Source organism: Anabrus simplex, chromosome 4, assembly GCF_040414725.1.
Source record: "Anabrus simplex isolate iqAnaSimp1 chromosome 4, ASM4041472v1, whole genome shotgun sequence".
In the NCBI taxonomy this organism is placed as follows: Eukaryota; Metazoa; Arthropoda; class Insecta; order Orthoptera; family Tettigoniidae; genus Anabrus; species Anabrus simplex.
The window spans coordinates 364,231,797-364,258,617 of record NC_090268.1 but is presented as its reverse complement, the minus strand read 5'-3'; the positions used below and the strand labels follow the sequence as shown (position 1 = coordinate 364,258,617).

Here is a 26,821-nt window from a genome sequence, read left to right as displayed (position 1 = left end):
GAAAATAGTTCTCATTAGGAGAGTTCCTCTTCAAAAGATGAATTTACTGAAAATACATTACTGCAGAAATGCAAATAAAGCAACATAGCTTTTCTGGTATATGAATGCAGATACACTGAAGTTAAGTGTTAGAGAAGGCTATTATATACAGTACAGTGAATACTATCTCTGTAATACCTGTGTGTCTGATACATATTTGAATACAAATACAATGGATGTAACAAACAAATTCGTATACCTTGGGTCAACTATCGGTGATATGGGAAGTTTCGAGAAAGAGATAAGGAGAAGGATTTTGCTAGGACGAGTAGCTATGATGAAATCAACTAAGATCTGGAAGAACAGGGGAATTACTAATAATACAAAAATCTGTCTCGTTGAAACCATTGTATTCTCTGTTTTCTCATATGGCTGTGAGAACTGGACCGTAAAGACTTTGTATAGAAAACGCGTTTGAAATGGGGTGCTTGCGTAGAATGCTTCATGTGCCTTGGACCACAAAAAGAACCAATGTGTCCAGTCTTCACGAGCTGAAGATTTTAGGACGCCTTTCTTCTCGTATCAATGAAAGAAAACTATAGTTCTTTGGACACATTGCGAGATGACCTGGAGAAAATCTAGAGAAGTTAATCAAGGAAGGGTAGGTTGAGGGCAGTAAACCATGGGGAAGGACTGCAACCAGAAGACTATTGATGGCTTATCTTTCCAATGTGCCCTGAGGAAAACCAAAGATCATCTGGGATGGTGAAGCTACAGCAGAGATGTAACCAGCAAAGACAGTGGGGTAATGCCACTCAGAAATGAGTAAACTGATTTGAGTGACAATGAAAAATGGGATACGTTGTTATTGTTTGTCCAACCCTTGTCCCGTTTCTCGATGGGGTCTGGTATGAGGTGAGGTGAATCTGTAGTGGCAGGTTTTTATGACCGGATAGTCTTCCTGATGTCAACCTCATCAGAGGAGTTAATGAAATTAAATGAATGACGTGATATACGATGGTAGGAAGGGAGAAGGTGAAACCTGGTGCCAGCATATAGCCAACTCCTATCGAGTAGCACCAAGGGGTCTGCTCAAAGCTTAACGTCTTCATCCGATGGACGAATCACCATCAACAGTGTCACATGCCCACACTCCATATGAGCACTGCGGAAAGGTTTGGAATTTAATCCAGGCTTTTGGCACGCAATCTAGTGATTATAAATTGTATACCACCACCTCCCATACCCTGCCAGCCAACATGCTGATGGTGAAATTTTTTTTAACCAACGGGATTCAAACTGGCTAACCACAGTGTCAGACCATTAAGTCTTCAGCGCCTTAACGATCACAGCCACCAGACAGAGTAAGGGTTGTCATATGTATTCAGAAACCAATATCTAAGAAATAATAAAAACAATACAACACAGAAAGACAGACAAACCACCCAAAAGTGACTCAATAATAATGTTATTTGCTTTACGTCCCACTAACTACATTTACAGTTTTCAGAGACGCCGAGGTGCTGGAATTTTGACCTGCAGGAGTTCTTTTATGTGTCAGTCAACCTGACACGAGGCTGACGTATTTGAGCACCTTCATATACCACCGGACTAAGCCAGGATCGAACCTGCCAAGTTAGGGTCAGAGGCCGGCAGCTCAATAGTCTGAGCCACTCAACCGGGCTGCAGAATAACTCATGACCTCACCTGACATGAGAGGAAGTGCACGATACTATTCCACCTAGTATCTCACTCATTTAGCAAATATGGATGAATTAGTTCATCATTTTCATGCATCTCGTGGCCCTTTGGTTTATTTATTTATTTTTACAATTGGCTTTATTTCACACGGACAAATAGGTTTTATGGTGATGGGACAGTGAAGGCACAATGAAAAGCTATTTATCTGCAATGCTAATGACAGCCTAACATGCAAGCATTACTACACCTCCGTAGGAGAAAACAGGAGAATGTTCTCTCTAATGTCCTGCACTCCTCTATCTTTATACAATATACAGTAATTATTATTTATCAACAAACAGTTCAAGTATAAGTATTACAAAAATTATTCATTCACATGTGAATAACACGTTTTAGCGAGCTCGATAGCTGCAGTCGCTTAAGTGCGGCCAGTATCCAGTATTCGGGATATAGTGGGTTCGAAAGCCACTGTCAGCAGCCCTGAAAATGGTTTTTTGTGGTTTCCCATTTTCACACCAGGCAAATGCTGGGGTTGTACCTTAATTAAGGCCACAGCCGCTTCCTTCCCAGTCGCAGCCCTTTCCTGTTCCATCGTCGCCATAAGACCTATCTGTGTTGGTGCGACGTAAAGCCAATAGCAAAAAAAAAAAAAATAAATAAAAAAAAAAAAAAAAAAATAAAAAAATGAAAAACCATGTTTTACTCTTAATATGCAAGACCCTTATTCAAACAAGGATGCTGATGACCTAGTCAGTGCCTCCAGCTAGGCCAGAGGTCACCGATTAGGTATCATGAGCCAGAATTCACTTGTAGTAGGGAGAAGAGTAGTTCTCCGCTCTTTATCTAGCCAAAAGCATATGGAATTAGGTGTTTCAAAATGGTTGCTTGTTCCTTTCCGACTCCAACAATATAAAGTTTTTGAGGCTTAGCGAGCTTTCATTTTCATGCACTTCGTGGCCCTTTGGTTTATTTATTTATTTTTACAACTGGCTTTACATCGCACCAACAAATATGTTTTATGGTGCTGGGACAGGAAAGGGCTAGGAGAGGGAAGGAAACGGCCGAGGCCTAAATTAAGGTATAGCCCCTGTACTTCCCTGGTGTGAAAACAGTAAACCATGGAAAACCATCTTCAGGGCTGAGGACAGTGGGGTTTGAACCCAATATCCCTGGAATGCAAGCTCACAGCTTTGCACCCCTCACCACAGGGTCAACTCACTCGGTCCTTTGGTTTCTATTGCTGATACCTTCTTTGAAGGATCAGACTCTTCCTTTTTTCCCTTCTGATTAGAGTTTAAAGAGGATGGTTGCCCGGTTGTAACTCCTCTTAAAACAATAATCCTCATCACTACTTTCAACACCCGCCTCTGTAGATAATAAGTGGTAGAGTGTCAACCTCCAGATCCAAAGATATAGAGTGTCAGCCTCTAGATCCAAAGATAGTGGGTTCAAATCCAGCAGAGATAGTGTAATTTATGAAGGGTGGAAATAAGTCCATTAGACATCCATGTCGTAAGATGTCAGCATATGAAAGATCTTTGAAGACACATTTGGTGATCACCTGACAAAATTAATTCATAACCCAGCCATACACGCCCAAGAGAGATCTCGATCTCATTTACTATGCCATCTAGCAGGCATCCAGATGGCATCAAATTAAAATATGGTAGCTGAGGCCATACGATGATTATGTTGATGATGATGATGATTATTATTATTATTATTACTATTATACTTTCAACATGGCTACATCACAACCTTACATTCATTTCCTGCAATCAATTACATTTTTTTTTACAAGTTGCTTTACGTCGCACTGACACAGATCGGTATGGCGACGATGGGACAGGAAAGGGCTAGGAGCGGGAAGGAAGCGGCCGTGGCCTCAATTAAGGCACAGCCCCAGCATTTGCTTGGTGTGAAAATGGGAAACCATGGAAAACCATCTTCAGGGCTACCGACAGTGGGGTTCGAACCCACTCTCTCCAGAATACTGGCCACACTTAAGCGTCTGCAGCTATTGAGCTCGGTGCACTCAATTACAATTATTCAAGTAAAAACAATGTTTAAATCTAAGAATTTCATTTTTGTCCGTATTGAACTGAGAATGGAAGATAGGAAACTTAAAAGGGTCCACTTTTTCAATACAAATAAATGTTATAGTTATTTACAACATATATTTACACTTGGAACTAGTTTCGACGCTGTTTGGCGTCATCTTCAGCCAAAAATGTGGGAAATAGGCTAGCATGTAGACATTTATATTACACAAGGTGTTACATCAGTGTGAATAAATGAGGGAACATGAAGACGCAAAGTACAATGTCAGTTTCAAAGTGGTCATGAAGGGTGAGTCAAAATTGTATAAACATGAGATAACATAATCACTTAAACAATAAACATATAAACATATAAACTGTAACAAAAACCATGCGGAAGTACGAGATGATTGGTATTGGAGATTCAAATTATTTCAGACACTCTTCCATTGAATGTTGCCTGCCGCGAGTGTAGTACAAAACATCGGTTATATTTCAGTAAACACAATCTTCTCAAAAATGCACATAACATTATAAAATATTTGGGTTGAGATGAAATTTGGCAGTTAGGGATTGAAATCACTTATTCAATAAGCGTCAATTCAAAAAACAGCTGTGAAGGGTTAGATAAGAATTGCACAAGCGTGAGTTTGGACTCGATGAATGCAAAAAACACATGAAACACACTTGAAAATGTAGGTTCGTGATGGATTTGGCGCAAAAGGTCTGCGTTTAATCATTCATTGAATGGCACCGGTGCGAGTGTAGTTCAAATGTGAGGTAGGATTTAACAGCCTCTTAGAATTGCACGTGACATCTGAACTCATGGTGCGAGATGAACTTGGCAGTGAAGGTTCAAATTGTAGATATTCAGTAATGTCAATTCAAAACAGTCCATGAAGGGTGAATGCAAAAGCTATATCATACGAGTTAGGACTCATTAAATAATATTTTCAAATACAAATAACATATTCAACTTTTCGTAGTACAAGGTGAAATTGACAGTTAAAGAATTAAAATTTTTGTAGGATTTCTTCGTCAGGTGCCATATAGGTCAAGCGCAGTGTAAGTATGAGACAGGGCTCAACATATCCAAACTGGTACAAATGCATATTTGAATCCAAGTGTGAGATGAACATGGCAGATAAAGAGTCACTTTGTTGAGGGTGTAGTATACATATTCAGCTTGACAAGAATATAAAATTGGTATTAAGGAATACGTTCCTCTGAGAGTTTGGAGGTTGACTGTGCCAGTATTTGTGGTGTATTGTTGCAGCGTTACGTGTAGGGTGGGGGCAGGTTTCTATGATGTTTATTGCGGGACCTAAGGCGGTAAAGCTATGGCGCGAGATGAAGAGGAACAGAGCGTGTTGGATAGTTTAGGTCTGGGGAGCGGCCACTGTTGGATTAGGAGGGGAGAGGGAAGGAGCGATAGGGGAGGAGGAGTGGAAGGAGGGGAAATATGGAGGGTGATGTGGTGAAAGTGTGTGGCGTGACAAAGTATTATGCATAATGTGAAAGACAGGTCTGTTTTTCGGGATATTCATGTTTTTGAAAAATTCAATGAGAAAGTCGAATAGGATCTTTGGTTTCTCTGAGATATCATTTAAGTTTAGGTTGGGATTGAAATATTGGTCTAAATGAATATAGAGGTTTTCAGTGACGTCTAGGAAAGAACCTTTGTTTAGACTATCTAATACCTCAAGATCTTGATTTATTTCAGTAAAGTTGTGCTTGGGAGGCCGACCGCGGAAAAACGGTTGTGTTTTATAGCATTGACATGTTCTGCATATCTGATTTTAAAGCTGCGTCCTGTTTGCCCTAGGTAAGAACTTTTGCAGTCTTGGCAAGAAAACCTATATACACCTGATTTAGAAAAAGGACTACTTTTATTTATTGATGAAGAGTTGTGTAGGATCTCTGTGCTTCTATTGTTAGTACGAAAAGCTTTTATTAGGGTGGTTTTTGGGCGGTGTCTGAATTTATTGATTATTCTTTCAATAATTTCAATTTCAATTCACCTCATCATGACTGATACTTTGTTTTAGATGTTTTATGATTTTATCCATCAATATAATAAACAATAATGGCGACAGTGCACTTCCTTGCTCGAGACTTTTTTTTTTGTATAAAATGTTTCAGAGTCACTACTCCCCACTTGTACACTGCTTTTACTCTCATGATATAACATTTTTATCTTGTTAAAGATTTTGGTACATTCTTTTTCAATAGGCATTCCCATACATCTTTCCCCTTAACTGTATCATAAGCTTTTTCAAATCCAAAAATACGAAGATGATGTTCTTTTCCAGATGTTTTTCCATTATCGTTCGCACCGTAAATATGAAGTCTGTTGTTCATCTACTGGGTCTAAAGCCATATTGTTCTTCCTCTGTGTTTCTATTGTATTCCTCAGTCTTTTGCCTATGACCTTCTCCATTATATTTAGCCCATGTGATAATAGGGTCATACTTCTATAATTTTCACACATTCCTATTTCCTTTTTTTTTTTTTTTTGTGAACAATGGTACAATGCTTCCTTTCCCATTCTTTTTACATGTCCAAACCACCTCAGTCTTGCTTTCTGTATGTTTGAACTAACGGTTCTATATTTAGTTCTTCTCTGATTTTAATATTTTGAATTCTCTCTCTTCTTGTCTTTTTAAGCGATGTTCTTAAATATTTCATTTCTACTGTGCATTATGTAATTTCAGATGGTGCGTTACTATAAAAGAAAATGAAATGGTCAGAGAATGATATAGCAGGGCCATTTCCAGAGTACTGAAAATAGATCTTGACACTGAAGCTGCACTAGGTCATTTTTAACATCCCTTTTTTTTTTTGCTAGGGGCTTTACGTCGCACCGACACAGATAGGTCTTATGGCGACGATAGATAGGAAAGGCCTAGGAGTTGGAAGGAAGCGGCCATGGCCTTAATTAAGGTACAGCCCCAGCATTTGCCTGGTGTGAAAACGGGAAACCACGGAAAACCATCCTCAGGGCTGCCGATAGTGGGATTCGAACCTACTATCTCCCGGATGCTAACATCCCTTTCATGACCTTGCAAACCAAAGGTTTGGCTACTACACTGCAACAGGTACTTCAACGTAAGAAGTCAGGTAAGAAAGTGCATTGGGAACCTTGCAGTATTCTCACAAACAGAAGAGAAGGACTTGCTCAACATTTTAAAGGATTTACAGGTTTTGGTTGCATATCATTGCAAGTAGAAGGTACCAGGAGGTTTCCAAGGCAAGAGCTGTGGGTTCTATGGTATGAGGTATTATTCAGAAGAAGTGCTACAAAGGAGATTAGATACAATGCCAGTAATGCAAGTTGTGGTTTCACGAGATCTGTATGGCCTATGCTAGCGAAAAGTAATTTATATATTGAAAGGGCATCTAAAAATCACGATTGTATCAATGATCACAACAGCCCCTAACATGATCAGAATTACACCGAACTTCTCAAACAATCCATACTTTGTACCTACTTAGTTTAAAAATTCTTTAAAAAAAATGTATGTACATATTTTAAAAAGCGAAGTTTCTTGTTTCTCATGAAGTATAGCTCCTACTGTACAGTTTCAACCAATAATTGTTCAATAAAGTTTGAATTTGTAGAAGAAATTTAATTTTGAATCTGAACTGATTGGTTGCATATCCTTGCAAGTTGAAGATACCAGGTTTCCAAGCCAAGAGCTGTGGGTTCTATAGTATGAGATATTATTCAGAAGAGGTGCTAAAAAGGAGATTAGATACAATGCCAGTCATGCAAGTGATGGTTTCACGACATCTGTATGGCCTATGCTAGCAAAAAGCAATTTATACATGGAAAGGGCATCTGAAAATCACGATTCTATCAACGAAAAAGCAAAGCTTTTTGTCAAGCAAAACAAAGTATGCCCTAAAAACTGAGAAGACATATAAGAACTTTCATATCAACAATTAGGTTCTCAAAAGGGAACCATAATTTAATTTAACTGATTGCAAATATTATAGCATTCAAGCTCTTTAGAACTTTACAATCTTAAAATTACCAGCATTTCATCCCAATGTAGCAGCAGGCTCATTCCTGAAGGGAACCGTAATTTAGTTTCATCAATTACAAATAATAAAGTCTTCACGCTCTTTAGGCCTCGTCAATCATAAAATCATCAACATTTTGCCCCAGTGGGGCAGCATAGATGATGCAATGCGTCACTCCAAGTGTGATGGTGGAGCCCAAGAGCAAATAATTACCCACATCATCCAAGAGTGTCCAAATAGATGGGAGTAGGATGGCAGTAGTGCTGGCAGTCAGCATTGTCCCACCGTTGTCGGAGTAGTGTCATGTTCTGAGCAGAATACTGTGTGTGTGTGTGTACTGTCTCGGAGTACTGTACGTGTACCGATGTGGAGTGAGTGGAGCTGGATAGCAGTAGTGCTGGTTGTCTTCTGTGTCCCAGCGGACACAGAGTATTATTGTGTACTGAGCAGAGTACTGTTTGTGCACTGCCTTGGAGTACCGTGTGTGTACTACTGTGGTAGTAGACTGACTGTGTGTGGAACAGTTGATGTGAGATTTGGTGCAGAGTTAATAGCCGTTGTTCTGAGGAATATTGTAGTACTGGTTAGCACTGTTGGGTTGTTACTGTTATGAGACCACTGTTTTTAATTGTTAGTGTTGAGTAGTCCTCTGTGTAGAATGGGTACAGACTGTTGACTGCACGAGTGGTGGACTTTCTCTAGAGTTGAGCCAAGGAACAGGCATTGCGTGCTGTGGCGGGTAGTAGCTGTGTGCTCATACCTCTGTGTGTGCAGCTATTGAGCAAGGCGAGTGAGATGAACAGTTTAGAGCAAATGTGAAACCTATCCATGAGAATTATAGCTTGTACCAGGTAAAGACCACCCAGCTGGAGTTCTGCTGTGAGAGGTAAATAGACAGCAATTAGTGGAGTGTTGTCATTCATGACTGAATATAATTTGCGAGTATATACATACAGTATATAAACTGAGTCATCCTGAATTAAACTAAATAGATGAAGTGGACAGTGTTTTATTCGTGACAATATTTTAAAGAAAAGTATCACCTTTCTAGTAAGACTAATTTTTCTTCTTGATAGTTTTGACACTGCAAGTTCTTTGAAATGTTTTATTTTGCTCAGATCCCTTTCTCCATTACAGCTCATCAGCAGATTACTCTTTGTTCACATCTGCTAGCAATTCAACAAAAATATTCTAATCACGTTATTGGCTTATATATCTACTTCATTACCATCTTGACATTCAGCTTTACTGATGTCTGGATCAGAGAATTTCCCCTCATCCTCCAAGAAGTTAGAAGTTTGTTTTCCGTACTCGCTAGACAATTGTTTCTTCCTCTCCTGTAAGCTCTTTATTTACAGAAAAGGAAGGTCATAAATGTTGCCAAACAGCACAGAATTTTAACCTTCATTGCCGAATCACTTTGTGTGTTACCCTTCAAATGTTTGGAGAAAATCTTTCGTAAATTCCTCCATTCTGATTTACAGTTTTTTCTCTCTCAATTCATGACCCTTGTCAGTGTTCCTGTGCAGTCTGTGACACATTCTTTTTCCACTTTATGCCATTTCTAGCTTCCTGGACTGCATTTTGAAAGCCCTTGTTCATTGTTTTACAGATCGGAGCTGAACAGAATGGGGAAATTCTTCCTCTTGGTCTTCTCAATTTACTTTACCCCTATCACATGCCTCCTTCAATAAATGGCCAAAATGGAGCAAGATCCTCTGATGGATGATGTAATTCATTTTTCTGTATATGATATACACAAAAGTCAGTGATAACACTACATATAAAAGATAAAGTTTCTTATGGCCAACTTCCTTTACTGTCCAAGTTTTTGATGTGTATAGGAACATGGAGCAGCCAGAGATTTGTTACCTTAGTGATGCTTTGGTACCTCCAGATTTTGGATAACTTAAAAGTAGAAATCCTTAATACAATGTACAAAACAGAACTTTGGCCACTATTTTGTATGTTCATACTTCCATGATACACATACATATTAAAATGAAAACACACACACAATGAAAACAAACCTTTGCAATAATTAAGAATTCTTTGGACACTCAACGTTGCACAACATGACATAAACAAAGGGCATCTATCTTCAACGACTTTTAGTGTTGGTGGATTTCTTGCTTAGATGCATTGCTCCAGTTCATCCCAGATTTGTTTGATCAGATTCAAGTCAGAACATCTGGATGGCTACTAAATTCGTTGCACATGGTGCTCTTGCAGCAATCACTGATCAACGTCTGCACCATGCCCTGTAGCATTATCAGATATTATTACTCCGTTTTCTACAAGTTGCTTCACGTCAGGAATCACATGGCACGAAGATCTTGTCAATGTACCATTGAATAGGGAATGACCAGCAGATTAGTTTTCATGTCAATAATTATGTCGACCCACACCATAACAAATCTGCCTCCACAAGCAACGGTAGATTGTACAGCTGTTGGATGAAATAGCTCTCCATGTCTTTTCCAGACGACCATCTGAATGATATGACGTAAAACGGGATTCATCTGATAACAGCACAGAATGCCAGTGTCTTACCTGCCAATGGAAATGATCTCTAGCAAACTGCAGTCTCCTGCCACAAAACTGTATGTACAGTGCAGGCACTTGAGTGGGTTGTTGGTCTCTTAAATTGGCCTCTTGAAGCCTGTTTCAGACTGTTCGGTCACTAACTCATACTCCAGAAGCCTGCTGTAGGTTCACTTATAGTGCCTGAGCTGTAACTTGACAGATTCAGGGAGTTTTCAGATGCTCAAAACAATCCTGCCCGTGGGTCGTTTTCCTTTGGCGGGCCATGGCAGGGTGGGCTGGTAACCCTGTGTGTCCTGGAAACGTTTCACAGATACTAAATCATAGTCTGGGCAGACCGTAACTTTCTGGCAACATACCCCTGTGAGTAGCCTTCTTGAAGCTCTGCAAGTACACAAGTGGCTTCATTTGACAACAACCCTATCTGCACAAATAGCCATGACTTATAGTACTCAATTCAAACAGACCAACCTTTGCAAATACTTTGAATTAAGACACTAGCACCTTTTAACTGACACTGACCCCCACCAAACGTCTGGCCTTCTCTGTTATGTAAACAAGACATATTATTACTGTAATCTAATACCCACGCCATTATATTATTTGTACAAAGTAGTTAGGAACATATAAGGATGTAACCAAATTTCTTTTCTCGAGCAGTGTATCTGAGTTATAATATGTATTTCTGATACAGGTCCTAAAATGGGTGTTCCTTACTACCTTTGCTGCCTAAATAATAAATAAAACAGCTCACTCACTTTCACATATTCGCCACCTTTCATAATTCTTTCATATAAACTATCAGCACAGGTTCTTTTTTACATACCAAGACTCAATTTCAGACCTCTTCTTTTTTCCATCCTGTTATAGTAATTGATCCTACACCTAAATCTATGGCAATTTTATTAACACTTTTCCATTTATCCAGTCTCTATAAGGCATTCCATTTAATTTCCATAGGCACATTAATTTCTTTTCTTCTCGTTCAAGATTTTCAATTGCACAGACAACAAGAACACTTATAAGCCTGGATGTAAACCAACAAACTGTACCAAAAATGAACTCAAGTTTAGCTTACAATAGGAACAGTCTTCAGTCAAGCCCACAAATGGGTAAGAAGAATAGAAAGGAATGTGAGTGTTGATTGATAGGCGTTACCTACCTTTCACCAGCAACTTATGAAAAGGAGAATGGGGTAGATTGCAATTTCCACAAAAAGAATAGAACCTGTCACCAATTTTATTAGAAAGTTCCATGAAGATAGTGTCACAAAGGGAACAAAGGATACAAATTGAATACTGTAACAAATCTCTGAACAGAACATGAACACATGCAGATATTCAGATGCACAAATACAGTATGCAGTGTATTGTAGTTACAATAATGCAGTAGTGTAATTAAAATGTACCTATACTGTTTGCACTGTAAAGGTATGGTAGAAATTACAGTCTAGTTATAAAGAGATCACATTATTTCAAAGATTATTTTCTACTTCACCAGCAAAAATTTAGCAATTAATAAAAAGACCAAAAAAATGTGCATGTCAAGTTGTTGAGTTATATGGAACGTTGAGTCAAGTTAGCAGGATTCTACTGTATTATTATTATTATTATTATTATTATTATTATTATTATTATAAAACAAAAAGTACTTAAACAAGATTGCCCTTGTAATAATTATTGATGTTAATTATTCAGTTTAAGTATATTACTGGATTATCTTACAAGAAATTTAAAATTCATAATTATTCCAGTAGTTCAGACTCCATTATACAAAGCAAAGCCTCTCCAGAAATTGAAATCTATTTTGACCAGTAGACACAGATTGCACCACCAGAGGTCCTTAGAGTTCAGCCAGGAAGTCCTGGCACTTGCACACAGGCTTAATTTCGGTCTGCCACAGTCCCTTCAGGAGTGCCAGTTGTCTGTAATGAGCCGTCTAGATGGTAACTTAATAGCTTCATTGTAGAATGTCATGATTGCAGTCTCATTCTTTCCATCAATACTCTGGAGTATCTCACACTACTCTTCTAACTTGCTAGTCTAGTTTGCTCCATGAATGTTTCGGCGCCATGACATCCTGGCCAAGCTCTAACAATTATGAGAAAGGACAATGATCTAAAAATAGAATAATTGTTCGACACAATAAATATACAATGTTTGACTCACTAGCAATCAGATCAATATAATCATTATTTTACTTTTCCATTCATATCACAGAAACTCACTGTCAAGGTGGATTATGAGCATCATAATGGTCCGCATTCAAAGTAAGCAAGCTTGTAATCACAGGTTTTTGGAACTAATGGATTTTGCACCCAGGAATGCAACTCATGACCTGTAGAATCTCATAGGTATGCATTAACGGGAATTTGAATACATCACTGAACGACGGAGATACATCCTATATCATGGAGAAACACAATACCGTAACAGAAGCTTGCATTCCTCTCTTAAGGTGCACTAAGTAGAAATAATATCTGACTCCTTAGTTGAATGGTCAGCATTTAAAATTAAATGGTTAACTCCCTTGGCTCAGGGACTGGGAATTTGTGCTGTTCCCAACATCCTGCAACTCATACACCACATACAATGCAGATGCCACTCACCCTCAGAGAAGGGCCTGCCTTACAAGGACTGCATCAGGCTAGCAACAGGCACGTGAAATAGTTGTTGATGAGGATAGTACTATGAGGTTTTTTTTTTCCAAGGTCTGATCGGTCGCGAAATTAAAACCAGTGAGAATACAATGAAGCGTTGTGCAGATATGTTGCGCAGTGTCTTTAGTATGCCTGTCGACCACGTCACATCGCACTAGCCAATTTCTGAGCGTGCAGAGAGCATGTAAACGTGCCAAGAACAATACAGTCTCCCGCCAAGTGTGAAGTGCGTGCTGTCATTCGATTTCTTCATGTTGAGGGGTGCAATACAATGGAAATTCATCCATGAATAAGTAATGTGTATAGTAAAACTTTTATGAATGACAGCAAAGTGCAGCAATGGTGCAGGACATACAGATGTTCATGAAGCAGGCAGTCAGGGAAGGAAGCGAGTGTCCACTTACGATCTTGTACAGCGAGATGGGTTCGAAAGATGCTGTTCAACTATCAAACAACACAGCGAATTAACGTTTCTCCAGCGCTACCATGCTGAAGGAGAAGATATTTTTGAACAAAATTATCAATTATCATAGGGGATGAGGCATGGGTCCATTTCGAAAATGAAACAACAGAGTAATCCATACAGTGGATGCATTCTCATTCCCTAAATAAATCAATAAAGTGCAAGCGAACCTTCCCCCATCAAAAAGTGTATGGCTACTGTGTTCTGGAGACCTTCGGTACGGCAAAGTTGGCGGATGAGGTAACCCTTCCTCTTAGGGTAAAATAAAGAGAAAAACCACTGCCTTGTGGTGAAGAGGGATCTTCAAAGGCTCAGGGAGAGTACCCCAACAGAAAACAGCGGGCTTGGAGGCATAGGTGGCAGCCCCACCACCAAGCTCGGGTGCTGTGGGCCAATAACTCACACAACCTTATTACCTTATTACAGAAACATCAACAATGAAAAACCGGACTGATCCAAAGATGACAACCTTTGGCTTGAAAAGGCTAACGAAAATTGGGCTATGGAATGTTAGGACTCTGCGGGAAAGTGGAAGGCTACGACAGGCAGTGGCATGTATGAAGAGTTATGGCCTGAATATCCTAGGTTTGAGTGAGGTGAGATGGAGTGAGTTTGGGGACTTTGCAACCCATGATGATGATGATGATGATGATTTGTATACTCTGGAAGATCCGAGGGCGATGGATCGAGTTATGGAGGTGTGGGTATATTAATGGATAAGGAGGCCAAGAGGAGCCTTATGGAGTGGTACCCAGTGACGGAAAGGATAATAGTGGCACGTTTTAAGACCAATATTAGAAACATTGTGTTGATGGTACGCTATGCACCTATGGAGTTGGCGGAGGAGGAAGACAAACAGGCGTTCTATGGACATCTTAATAGAACGGTTAAGAAACAGGAAAGGAAGGATATCATCCTAGTTGGAGGAGATTTGAATGCAAAAGTAGGACAGGACAAAGAAGGACTTGCACATATTATGGGAAGGCATGGTTTAGGGGAATGAAATGAGAATGGACAGCTGTTTGTTGATTTCTGTGCAAGCCACAATTTGGTTATTGGTGGTACTATATTTCCACATAAAGACTGCCATAAAGTGACATGGGTTTCACCAGATCATAGGACAGAAAACCAGATAGATCATGTGGCTATTGGACAAAGGTGGAGGAGTTCATTGTTGGATGTGAGGAACAAGAGAGGTGCGGACATTTGTAGTGATCACCATCTTGTTGTGGCTACCTTTAGAATGAAGATCCAGGCACGAAAGAGAAGGATAGAGCAGACAAGGAAGTGATATGATGTTGGAAAGCTAAGGGATGACAAATGTGAAAGAAGCCTTCAGGATAGAACTAGAGAATTGATTCCAAGCACTCAATGAGGTGGAGGATGAAACTATTGAGGAAAAATGGGTGAAGACTAGATGTGTATTTACTGAAGTAATTGAAAATATCCTTGGGTTTTAAGTACAGGAGGAAAAAAGACCGGATGACTGACCAGACATGGGAAATTATCAAAGGAAAGAGATAAAGGAAGTAATGAACGCATGTAAGACATGAGCAAGGAAGGCAGAATTGCAATCCAAATATGCTGCGAAGTATACGGAAGTAAATAGAAGTGTGAGGAGAGATCAAAGGAAATGGATAGATGACCTATGTCAACAAGCAGAGAAAGCAGCCAGAAAGGGAAATCTTAGAGAACTCTATATCATCACCACAGTTCTGGCAAGGAAGCAGATGCAGAAAAACCGTCCAGTCAGAAACAAAGATGGTGTCCTACTAACAAACTCCGATGATCAACTAAAGCGATGGCAGGAACATTCTCTGTGGTGTTAAACCACTCCTTGGAGGAGCAAGTAGATGCGGGAGAAGGCAAAGAAAAAGAGGAAGAAACCCAGCCTGACCCAAGGATTAAAGTCTGCATTCAAACAGTGGAGGAAATCAAGCGGGCATTGAGAGAGTTGCAAATTGGTAATGCAGCAGGTGTTGACAATATTCCAACAGAAGTCGTGAAGGTTGATACTGATACCACTGCCAATATATTGCAGCCACTATTTGGGAAGATATGGGTTAATGGAGAAATGCCGACCGACTGGAGATATGGGTTGCTGGTGAGAAGTTGCCAAAGAAGGGCGATACATCAAACTGAAACAACTGGAGGGGCATTACGCTTCTTTCAATCCCTAGCAAAGTCTTCACCAGGGTTCTGCTGAACAGAATTAAGGAGTATATCAACTTGAGGCTCCGATGGGAACAGGCAGGCTTTAGATCGAATCACACATGTGTAGATCAAATAAACACCTTGAGGATAATTCTGGAGCAGTGTGCTGAGTGGTCATCTTGCCTCTATGCTGTGTTCATCGACTTCGAAAAGGCTTTTGATTCGATCAACAGAGAAGCTATGTGGAAGGAAGTGAAGTGGTATGGAGTGCCATCACAAATTACCAACCTCATACAGGAAACATACCGTAATTATACATGCAGAGTCATTCATGAGGGCATGTATCTGAGCCTATATCTGTACGTTCAGGAATACGTCAAAGTTGTATCCTCTCGCCAACCATGTTCCTGGTGGTGATTGATGCGGTAATGCGGAATGTAACGCGAAGTGTGGTATCCAGTGGGGATTGGCTAATAGGTTAGAAGACCTAGACTTCGCTGATGATGTGTGTCTCCTGTCTGAGGCACATGGTGAAATGCAATTAAAGATCGAAGACTTGGTAAAAGAAGGAAAAAAGGTGGGACTAACGATCAACTCGAAGAAGACCAAGGCCCTAAGGATGAACACCAACAAACTAGACCCATTTGTCTTCAGTGATGAACCTACAGAGGATGTGGGTAGTTTCACCTATTTGGGCAGTGTAGTTACCAAAGACGGAGGAGAAGTACAGGATGTTTCTCAACGTATATAAAATGCAAATAGTGCCTTTGTTCGGCTCTATTCGGTATAGAAGAGCAACAAAATAATAACTACCAGGACCAAACTTCGCATTTTCCGAAGTAATGTCAAGGCTGTTCTACTATATGGGTCCGAGACGTGGAAAGTGACTAAAGTGATTACCTCCAAGTAACAGACCTTTGTCAAGCACTGTTTAAGGAAGATTCTAAACATCTACTGGCCAGAAGTAATCTCCAATCATGAACTATGGAGAAGGACGGGTGAAACCAAGATGGCCATAAAGATAAAGCAGTGGAAATGGATAGGGCATACGTTGAGGAAAGGGAATGAAGCCATTGAGAGAGAGGTAATGGGTTGGAACCCGCAGGGTAAAAGGAGGCCCAAAGAAACGTGGCGAAGATCTGTACACACAGAGGCAATGGAAGAAGGCAAGACCTGGAGAGAGGTGAAGAGGTTGGCTGGAAACAGAATCTGATGGAGATGCTTTGTTGATGCCCTATGTTCCACAAGGAACAACAGGAATTAAGTCAAGTCACTGTGTTCTAGGACTGAAAAGGAGTTTTGTTGGTGGAATTCATGGAATGTGCCACGACCAACACTGCAGCCTCATATAACGTGACTCTTCAACATCTACAAAGGGCAATTCAGAACAAGCGAAGAGGAATGTTGTCATCAGGCATTGTCCTTCTTTATGACAATGTTTGGCCGCACACTGCAGCTGCAACAAAGATGCTCCTCCAGTGTTTTCGATGGGAAGTGTTTGATCACCCACCATACAGTCCGAAATTAGCTCCTACTGATTTTCATCTCTTTGTTCACATGAAATGCTGGCTAGGAGGACACTTTACAAAGGAAATTTATGTCCTCCTAATCAATACATAAACATCTCCATCATTAGACGGAGTAATAATCTACTCGTTTGAGACATCTTCAGTGAAAAAGTTGATTACGGTCTCTTTTGTTGTTAATTCTTTCCTTCACTATGTTTTAACACCTTTTTTAGGTTCAATTATGTGCTAAACTTTAATCTTTTTTCACCGAAGATGGCTCAAATGAGTTGAAACATGTTTGACTATTATTACTCCATCTAATGATGGAGATCTGTATGTACTGAATATGAGGACATATTACATTTCCTTTGTAAAGTGAAAACCGTCAATACGGAATGATTATATCTTGTAACGGCTAGGAGGACAGCATTTTGGCACAGACAACAAGCTGCAGACCAGTGTAGAGAAGTGACTGAAAGCACAGGCGACTATGACAAGTGTATTGGAAAGTTGGTACCACACTATGACAAATGTCTATGTCGGAGCGGTGACTATATAGAGAAGTAGCAGGATGGTGTAGTTAAATGTTGCAAATAAAACATTTGTTTTTCACAGTGGTTTTAATTTTGCAACCGATCAGACCTGGGGGAGGGGCGCAAAAAAGCCCTAGTAGTAGTAGTAGTAGTAGTAGTAGGAGGCATTATAACAAATTTGTTTGTTTGTCCAACTCTTGTCCCGTTTCTTCTCTATGGAGGTCGGGTATTTTGTATCAATGGAGTTCAAGGACTGCCTAATAAAGGCAGTAAGGGCACCCTCAGTTTACCCAGTAGGACATGGGTTCGATAACCCATTAACAAGCCGAAAAATTTCTAAATGAGATTTCCATTTGCGGAGAGGCTTTGCTTTGTAAATAGTGTCTGCAATAATTATGTCCCCAATGGCAAGTTGAGAATGATCAATGTTAACATGATTCAAGTACAGCTTGTGCCCTAAAGCTCTAAATCTATCACCCCCATACCTCTTGTGGATATGGAGGGAATTAGAAGCAGCATTACAAGATTTCTTGCGAAAATGGATGAAAGTGGCAGATCTACAGTGAGATATCTCTGGGTTTCATGCATGAAAACCGTTTAATATCAAAAGCCTGAGCCTTCCTGTATAAAATCAACAATTGCTGTGGAAAGATGTAATTTAAAATAACATGGCAAACTATTAACATCATCACAGCAAATGCTGGAAATGCTCTCCATTAGTCTGCAGACAAGTGTTGTAGCATGAAATAATATTCCTATTTACCCTCTGCAATTCAGCCGCAAAAAGTTTGAGAATTTTGCTAAGGATTGCATCTTCGAGTTGTTCTATTGTGTGGATTATATTTTATATAACTTATACTTTAAACTACCTCACAAATAAATGTCACACTTTTAAATGGGCAATGGGCTGGCCATAAACATGTGTTAATTGGTTCAATGTAAGAGAAGGTCTAATGACCTTAACTATGCCAATGAAGACATTTATCTATCTAATTATTCCCTGAAAATGTTACGCAGTTCAGTCATTGAGTTATGTGTGATATAAGCTGGATTTCCCATCTTGTTGAAAGAATCCAAGTGTCCTTTCCACTTCAGTTACTTGGGAAGAAAGAAAAAAAATCATTCAGGATCAACTCTATATAAGAATTTAGAGTCTCTTCAAAGAATACCAGCCCTATTATTTGCATTAATGGTGCAACAAACACCAATTTTCGGGAGGGAGTGGGGTGAAGTCTAGTTTCATGAATTAGTTTTGCGTTTTCATTGTACCAAAATCGTTACTACCTGCCAGTTTTAATCAAGCCACACCTGATTAGAAAACAGAACCAATACTGAATATAAATCACTACTGTTCAATGACTGATGAATTCAATAGCAGTAATGTCTTCTAGACGCAGAATCTCTTCAGGTTAAACTTCGCACTTCCATTATTTTATAGGTCTAAATTTTAGTTTTCTCCTTGGCCTCTCTGCAGTAAAATATGAAACATCAGTTCGTTGTGCAAGTTTCCTTAAGGATTTCCACAGGGATTGCTCCATATTTTAATATCCTGGAATTTTTCATCCGTTAGCACTGTTGGTTCCATAACAGCTTTCTTACTTAACACTTAAACAACGTTTGAATTTATTCACAATTTTCCCTATTCCATCACGAGTTGGAACTCATGCACTGGGAAAGTCATAACAAAATTCCCTTTTTACTCTTCCAGCAAATTCGTGCTTTAAGAACTTGCAGCACATAAAAATATGCTATTAGTTCATACGCCATCAAAAGAAAATCTATCACTTATGAAGAGAACAGATATATGCATACAATCATTATACAAGCTCAGACAACTGGCAGGCAATCTGGGTCAGCACGTCATCAGCTGCATGTCTCACTGCCGTGAATCATCGGGAAGTCCCCAATCATCTTCCACAAGCAGGCAGCGGGAATCTTTGGATATACAGTAAAACCTAGTTAATTCGAAGTCGTTGGGATGCATAAATTGAACTTCAAATTACGTGATTTCGAATTAACCGCCAATTAGCAATTTAGAAATGCCAACCCTTGCCGCGTAACAAAATATTCCACATCCCGTTACTGCATGCAATTAACCTTGATTCACAGTTTAAACCTTTCAAATGCCATGGAAAAAATCTATTTCCAAAATGTATCCAACAAGATGGATTACAGTAAGTTATTCAAATAATCGACTTGGATAACTCAATAACCTCACACAACGAAAGAAAGTCCTCTATTCATTGAATTACTTTACTGTATACATTTTAGATGCCCTGCACTTGCACGGAAAGTACCCGATGACCTTAAAACATCATGGCTTATCGAATTTTACCACGAGGAGGGGAGAAAGTCTCTCACTTCCGCCTGCATTACAACACAGTACAGTGACTATCCTTGTACGATTTTCTGCCATGCCACTTCTCTCATAATTCAGAAATACCAACCCTTGCCAAGTCTCAAAGTATTCTAAGACTCATTAATGCAAGCAATCACCTTGATTCACAGTTTAAATCTTTCAAATGCCACGGAAAACTATTTCCGAAATGTATCCAATAAGGTGCATTTACATTATTCAAATAATGCATTTGGATAAATTACTGACAAACATATCCTCAAGCAACAAAAGAAAACATACACAATTCAAAGAAGAGGACAAATTATGCTGGATTCCCTGCACAAATGCTTTATATTTTTGGATTACTGTACTGTTTGCATTTTTTGATGCTTTATTCTTGCACGGAAAGTACCCCACATCCTTAAAACATCGTGGCTTATTGAACTTTCCTATAACAAGGGGAGGAAGTCTCCTACTTCTGTGTGCATTGCAAAACAGTATGATGACTGTACGGTTTCCCGGCTGGCACCTCTCTCCTTTATAACCATAAGCCCGTTTAGGAATGGCATTAAAAGAAACAATGCAGTTTCAGGGGCAGTGACAATACTGTTCAGTGCATACGAATTGACTATATGAGTCATGCTATTTCGCCAAAAGCACGCATTGCGAGTGTTAGCGGATTCTGCTTCTCCGCGCACTGCCTGTTACGTGATATTGTGGCGTTCCATAAAACGCTGAATACAAAATAATTTTGATTTAATGTATAGATGTGTTCCACTAATCAATTATCCAAAATAAAGATCCTTCTCATCCAAAGGCAACACTACGGTCATTATGGATAAGAATGAATACATAACAAAGACTAAAGAATGTTTCCAAGACAACAATTTTTCAATTAAATGCCGAGATCCAACCAATAACATACAGAGGAATTTAAAAAATCTATTCAAGAACACACACACACTTTCTTCTCACCGAAACAGAATCTGCTAAACCTATAACAATGAACCCCCTAATTACCATCCGCAAAAGCCTGCCCTAAAATACACAAAGAAAATATACCCATGAGACCGATTATAAATTATAGAGCCAGTCCAACCTATAGACTATCGCAATTCATTCAAAAATTTTTGAAGGAGCATTATTCATTTTTAGCAACAAAAAAAAATGATTTTTGCAACAGAACCAAAGAACTAAAGATCGAAAAACACCATACCCTTGCTTCATTTGACATAAAAAACATGTACCCTAACTTTCCTATTAAACAAACAATCAAAATAATAGAATCTAATTTAAAAAACCACAGCAACTTGAGCGCCTTAGAAATAGATTTTTTTTAAAGTATTGATCGGTGGAACACATTTCTAGTCTATACATAGAGTCCACTCAATACAGAAAATGAAACTTGTAAATAATAATAATTTTGATTTATATGAACTTAGCAAATATGAAGCACACTGTAGACACATCGAAGTGAGTGAAAGTATGGAAAGATACCCCAGCACGTTCTGGAAGACATGTTTTATCATGACGTGGAGAAATTGTCAATTTAAATTACTCTGTAAAATAGTATTTTTTTTTTAAATATAAAGGCAGTTATGGATTAAAATTCTGAATTTCAGTATTGGGATCGACATTGTTCTTCGAATTACAAATTATCTGTATTTCAAATTAAACAATTTAAATAAAGTGCAAAACCATAACTCATGTTTCTGGGAATGAGAGCGTCTTTGAATTAGATGGGATTTTGAATTATCGAGGTACTGTAGTGAGAAATATTGCCCTGTACCACTGTAATATTTTGATCATAAGTTAACCACCTTACTTAGCTCCAACAGAGTTCTGACAGTTCTCCAAATAAAAGTGTAAGCTATAAGAAAAACATTTCTCCGGTAATCAATTATAATGAATGTAGTGTGAGAAAAGTAGCTTAAGTTTATACTGAATTATGGAATACGAAAATGACACAAATAGGTACACTAAATACAAGAAATGAAGCTCATAAAGAAAGCAACACACAAGAGACTGAAGAAAGACATTTTTGGGGTAACTCACTTTAAAATAACACTGCACAAATCAGAGGAGAAAGACACACACTACTGAGTGATACACATCTTAAACATTTTTAGAAGGCCCAGAAAAATAACTTTCAATGTCCTCGAGAATCAAAGATGGTGGATGGTTACAGGCACGTTGTAAGTGTGTTCCTGATAATAATCATGTTTCTTGTGGTCCAAGCGCTTTTATCGCAGTTATGTGTGAATGAAATTGAACTGACTAACGTATACTTTGATGTTAAGTGTGGTATAACTTGTCAGGAAGCTATCCTCTCCAATAATAAGATGCAAATAAGCGCCCACGTGTTGTGTATTAACGGCAAGCAGCAGCGAATGGCGTCCAGTCAGCGTGTAAAGCACAAGCTTTCGGCCAGTGACACATCAACCTCCATCCTGACACTGAGTATTCTATCACTAGCAGTTGCCGGCGATGTCCAGCTGAACCCAGGACCAGAGATAAATACCAGCCTTAGCATCTACTACCAGAATGGCTGTAGTCTCAAGAAATCACTCGTGGACATTAACAACGTCGCTCTGAGCGACATGCATTTCGACTGTGTGTGTTTAACGGAGTCCTGGCTTGACTCTTCAATCGACAATAGTGAAATACTGCACAACAATTGTGTTATTTTCCGCCAAGATAGGCAAAAAATCATTACTAGTAAGAATAAGGGACGTGGGGTTTTAATAGCAGTGAACTCTGCTTACGGGCCAGTGCAACGACGCGATCTAGCGGGATATTGGGAATGTGTTGTTGTGAAAGCCACCCCTTCCCCTGGCCAAGCCCTGTACATAGTCTGCTGTTACCTGTCCCCGGACGAGGTGAAAGTACGGCTCACAGACTTCCGAGAAAACCTGGCTTGAATCAATCGCGTAGTGAAACAAAATGACACTATTACCGTGTGCGGTGATTTCGATATAAGCCAGTTAGCCTGGGCCGCAGACAATTTGGGATCTATTAATCCTATCCTGACCCATCTCAACGAGGAAGCCTGCTTTCTTTCAGAGATCACCAATGAATTTAACCTTTGCCAAGTTTACGGTTTTCCAACACTAGGAAATAACTTCTTGGACCTTGCTTTCGTGTCTAAAAAAGTCACTAATAATACCCTGTGTGAAGCAACAGAACAGTTAGTACACTCAGATCATTCTGCGCTTGAGCTCAGACTTCATATTACCCGTGTTCCTCGTTTACTACAGACTACAAAATTATTATTCGTATGGACAACAGGAAACTTTCCTCATCTACGAAATATCTTATCCCGCTGTCCGTGGAACTTGCTGGAATCCTGTCCATCTCTTGATGCCGCAGCTGACTTGTTTTATGACTTACTGCACAGCGTTCTTAAGGACGCTGTAAGTTCCCACATAATGAAGACTAGGCATCTTCCCTCTTGGTATGATTCCGAACTTACAGACAAAATGCGGGCAAAGGAAAGAGCAAGGAAACGAGCTGCAAGGTCTTCACTTCCCTCACATTACATCAAATTTGCAATGTTAAGAAAGGAATACAAACAAATGCAGTTGAGAAAGTATAGGGATTATGTCGAGTCTGTTGAGAAGGACATTATCAGACATTAAGAAAGATTTTGGAAATTTATTAATTGCAAATCAAAATCTAGGCGGCTACCCTCTATGATGATTAATGAAGACAGGGTTAGCTCACTGAAAGAAATTCCGGATAATTTTGCTGATACTTTCAAAAAATTCCATCCACCCAGTGTTCCCTGTAATTCTCACACCGAACAATTCGGGGAAATTAACTTATCATTAGTGGTAACTTCGGCATCAGAAGTCTGCAACATCTTGAAATCGATGGATATGAAGAAGTCATGTAGTCCAGATCACATTCCAGGAATTGTGTTATGTGAATGTGCTGAGGAGCTGGCAACCCCACTAGCCAATATAATCAATTGGTCTCTTCGTACAGGCAATTTCCCATCCGAATGGATGAAAGGATATGTTATTTCAGTCTTTAAGAAAGGTGACAGATCTTTATTTGTAAATTACAGACCAGTAGTTCTTCTTTCACTCATTTCCAAAATAGTGGAAATAGTCGTGTACAAAGCCTTGTACAGTGCAGTCAGCGGTTTAATTAATATTAACCAGCATGGTTTTGTCCAGAAACGCTCAACTACCACTAATCTTGCTGTGTACTCCCACTTCATATCTAGCGCTCTGGACAATTGCAAGCAGGTTGATGCTGTGTACACAGACTTTTTCAAGACGTTCGACTCTGTGGAGCATAATGCTCTTCTGCCTAATTTGTCAGCATATGGCATTCATGGAAGCTTGCTTGAATGGTTTAAATGCTATATTTACAACAGCAGGTATTCAGTAAATATGATGGTATCATTTCTCGCCCTTATCAGCCCATGTCTGGCATTCCACAAGGTTCACTACTGGGACCTTTGTGTTTCCTTCTATTTGTTAATAATCTGCCATTACAAATCAATTCGAGCAACTACCTGCTCTATGTTGATAACCTTAAATTTTACAGGGTAATTGAAAAGATGAGTGACTGTGAATTGTTACAGTATGACATTAAATAACATTAGTGATTGGTGCAAAAAGTGGCATTTAACCCTAAATATTTCAAAGTGCAGTGCAATATCCTTCACGAGAAAATTGCAAGTCACTGTATTCTATTATCATATAAAGGATCAAGAAGTGAAGCGTGTTAATAAAATTAACGATCTTGGTATTATTTTTAGCAATCAAAATGGTCTATGTTTTAATGAACATGTGTTAAATATCGTTAACAAGGCATTTAAAATGTTAGGCTTCCTCAAAAGAAATTGCAAGAGTTTTAAATCTGTTGTCCCATTGAAAACCCTGTATTTCTCACTTATACGATCTAGTCTAGAGTACTGCTCTGAAGTGTGGATCCCCTCACAGCAATTCTTAGTTAATGCCTTAGAGTGAGTACAGATCAGATTCTCAAATGGATCAGTAAAAAGTGTTTGGGTATCAAGCTGTCATCGACAGATTATGATTTGTTTTGTACAAACATGTGTATTGAGTCTCTTAGAACTACGCGCAGGGATGTCAACGTAAGTTTCATACACAAATGTATCGGTAATTTCCTTGACTGTCCCAATTTACTCCAGTTGCTACCAATTCATGTTCCTTCCCGCAACATCTTATGGACGCTTCATAGACAGTGTGGTCCTTGTAACTTGTTCTGTGCATTTGGTAACTGAAAGTTATACTTGGTTCCTTCGGTCACTTCAAATGTATAAACACTTTTCTGTTTTCATTTCTTCCTTATGTGTATTGTGTATATGTATATATGTCATATTGCTTATATATGATTAGTAGTAGTAAGGGCTGTTAATATTGTTATTATTTGAATGTATTATATCATCTGTAATTGGAGAATTAATAACTCTGTTGATGATAAACAAACAAACAAACAAACAAACAAACAAACAAACAAACAAACAAACAAAAATCAAATCGAATTACAGCAGCTACATCAATTCAAACATCACTTAGCAAGTCTAAAAACTACAGACAGACCCGTAAACAACTTCACTGAAAGTTCTGTAAATAATAAAATTAACTCATTGAGAAGCATGCAGATTGCAATTTTCTCTTCCGAGTTGAAATATCTATATCTAGGTGGAAATATGAAGCAACAATTGAGCACTTACCGAATAAAAACGAAGTATAATACATATGTAGCAAAAAACCACATAAACTGAGAGTGTGAGGAAGGCAATCCATATTCTGTATATACACCACTTCTCTGCATTGGCCTTGCTTCACAGAATGTGTGCTTAAGTATTAGGTTTAAAAGTTCATTTACAGTTGTACCAAAAAAGAAGGAAATCTGAAAACAAAATTTGTTGACATTAAATTCATAGATTAAAATAAAGTATGTTCATACACAAATTATTATTATTATTATTATTCTACATGCTGATAAAGTTGTTTGTAGAGGCACTTTTATGCCCTTTTTCAGCCTTCTTCAAAGTTAATCCCATATGGCATCAATATACACGAGAACAATACTTTTGTGACAAAAATGTTGTGGACAGATTTACTCATGTAAGTAAGCGGTGGGTGAAAAACTTACTTATCAAAACTGAGTAAAACTAGGATGGTTTTAGTTAAACTGGTGATCATCGTATCGGCTCCGTGGTGAAATCAATTAGTCAATGAGATAGTGACTGAGGGAAACAGTGCAGTAAGGGAACGTAGACTGTGGGTTAGAGGGAGTTGATATCTGTATTTGCCAGAATTGACTTGAGTGAGAGGGTATTCAGTTTTGCCTTGTGATGGTAAAGTGAATAACCAGTGTATGGACTTGTTGATATCTGTAATTCTGAGAATAGACTGGGTGATCGAGAAGTTACTGATCAGTGTGAGGACTTGTTAATATCTGTATTTGACAGAAATTACACTGAATTTCTTCAGTGTGTTTCCCTTAATAGTGTAGTGTTGTATATAACTGTGTGCTGTTAAGAAATAGATGTAGCAACAATAAGTGATTTTTATGTAAGGAAGTGAAAGTATATTGCGTGATATTTATTTACATCAAAATAGAATCGCATTTAGAACTGTAACGGAGGGCTTTTAACATCTATCTTCTTCTCTACAGACATAAATAAAACAAGAAACAAGAGTACAATGCATGAAATATATAAAAATAAACATGTTACAACAGTGGAGATATAATTGCAGTATGTTACCCAAACCATACACTAATATAAAACAATGATAGATCATCATATGAGAACATTAATAGAGAGTTACTACAAGACATAGCTGTGCAACTTCTGTAACTCAAAACTACTTGATCACTCATCACTGAT

General features: G+C 38.8%; 1 protein-coding gene across 1 annotated transcript in view; it reads right to left on the bottom strand.

Annotated features, from left to right (window-relative positions):
- The window catches only part of LOC136871996 (dolichyldiphosphatase 1), a 111,126-nt gene that overhangs the window by 31,585 nt on the left and 52,720 nt on the right, over positions 1-26,821 (bottom strand). The window contains exon 3 of the mRNA XM_067145785.2: positions 25,658-25,836. Within this exon, the coding sequence (XP_067001886.1) occupies positions 25,658-25,836 (179 nt within the window). The remainder of the gene's footprint in view (positions 1-25,657; positions 25,837-26,821) is intronic.